General features: G+C 35.8%; 1 protein-coding gene across 1 annotated transcript in view; it reads right to left on the bottom strand.

The window, feature by feature from the left end:
* Positions 1–991: 991 nt before the first annotated feature.
* Positions 992–1,298, bottom strand: part of CBG23171 — a gene marked incomplete at both ends in the record, with an annotated part of 1,215 nt that continues 908 nt past the window's right edge. Inside the window, one exon of the mRNA XM_002636452.1 lies at positions 992–1,113. Within this exon, the coding sequence (XP_002636498.1) occupies positions 992–1,113 (122 nt within the window). The remainder of the gene's footprint in view (positions 1,114–1,298) is intronic.

Here is a 1,298-nt window from a genome sequence, read left to right as displayed (position 1 = left end):
GTTTTTGAATAATAAAAAAAAGTTTTATCAGACGAATTAAAAATTGATCTATAGAAAATGTAGAGAAAATAATTGCGGTTTTTTCGAGCTATAGAACTCCTAGAAATGTCAAAAACTGAAAGAGGAGTGAGATTTTTTCTGTAAAAAACTTTCAAAATGACCATTTTTGACATTTTTTTCTTCCGGAAAACGACCATACATGAATCTATAACCACTAATTAATTTTTTAAAAATCATTTGAATCATCTTGGAACTCCACAAAATCAGATAAAAAACTCTGAAATTATGGTTTTAGACCTGCAATTGTGATCGCGCCAAACATTTTTCTGTAGATCAAAAATTAATTTGCAGTTCGGAATTGTTCTGTGGGAGAGCGTGAACTAGACAGGTGATTGGGAAGGTTGCTTTGAATCGGATACTGTATGATCTGAGTTGGAGACTATTTATTATCGGAATACAGAGACTTAATAATCAGCACTTTCGCGAAAAAATGTTGGTAAACAGCTGATACTATACTAGAGATGTTATCGATCCCATTTTTACCAACTCGGTTCAGAAAATTCCCCTAAACTTGAAGACAATTTCATTTCATCTGCTTACGTTTTTCGACAGAGCTTCGTAAATCGACCGTCTATTTCAACAGTCAGGTTGTTTTCAATAAAGTGTGCTTTAAAGTTTTTTATTCCATGAAAAACAAAAATCGGGAAACAATTAACGAAAAAGAGACGAAAAATTACACTATACACTTTACCCTTGTTTGATACTTGTGTGGATTAGCGAGAGACAATAAATATGTGACAACTACAATCCAACGAAATACTCATTATCATCATTATCTAGTAGAAAGAAGAGTCTTAAAGAAAATCACATAAATTTTTGGGGATGGGAGAGAATGGAGATGAAGGAAGAAAAAAGCAAGACGTTTTTGGAGAACCGAAAATTGAATTTATATAAATTAGAAAAAAAAATAATTAGAGGTGTGTAAATTGGCCTAGTCGATGAGCTTCTTCGACTTGAAATAGTTTCGCAAGAAGAGCACTTGCCAAATGGCGAGACCGAGAAGGCAGAGCATCGAGAAGATCGAAAGATAGAGGACGCGGCTGTTTGTCGATTCTGAAAAAATAGAATTTATTGAGCTAGAATTTGAAAGGCAATTTTTTGAGACCCCGCAAATTCCGGGGAAAAAACCGGGGAAAGTGGGCGGAGTCGAGAAAAACCGTGCGGCAAAACCGTGCCAGGGTTGCAATTTAGGCTCCGCCCCCTCATGACCGTGTCCAAATGTGCAGAAAAACCGTGCC

Source organism: Caenorhabditis briggsae (genome assembly GCF_000004555.2).
Source record: "Caenorhabditis briggsae complete genome, chrV, whole genome shotgun sequence".
Lineage (NCBI taxonomy): Eukaryota > Metazoa > Nematoda > Chromadorea > Rhabditida > Rhabditidae > Caenorhabditis > Caenorhabditis briggsae.
Note: the sequence above shows the minus strand (reverse complement) of the source record. Positions and strands in the feature narration are given on the sequence as shown.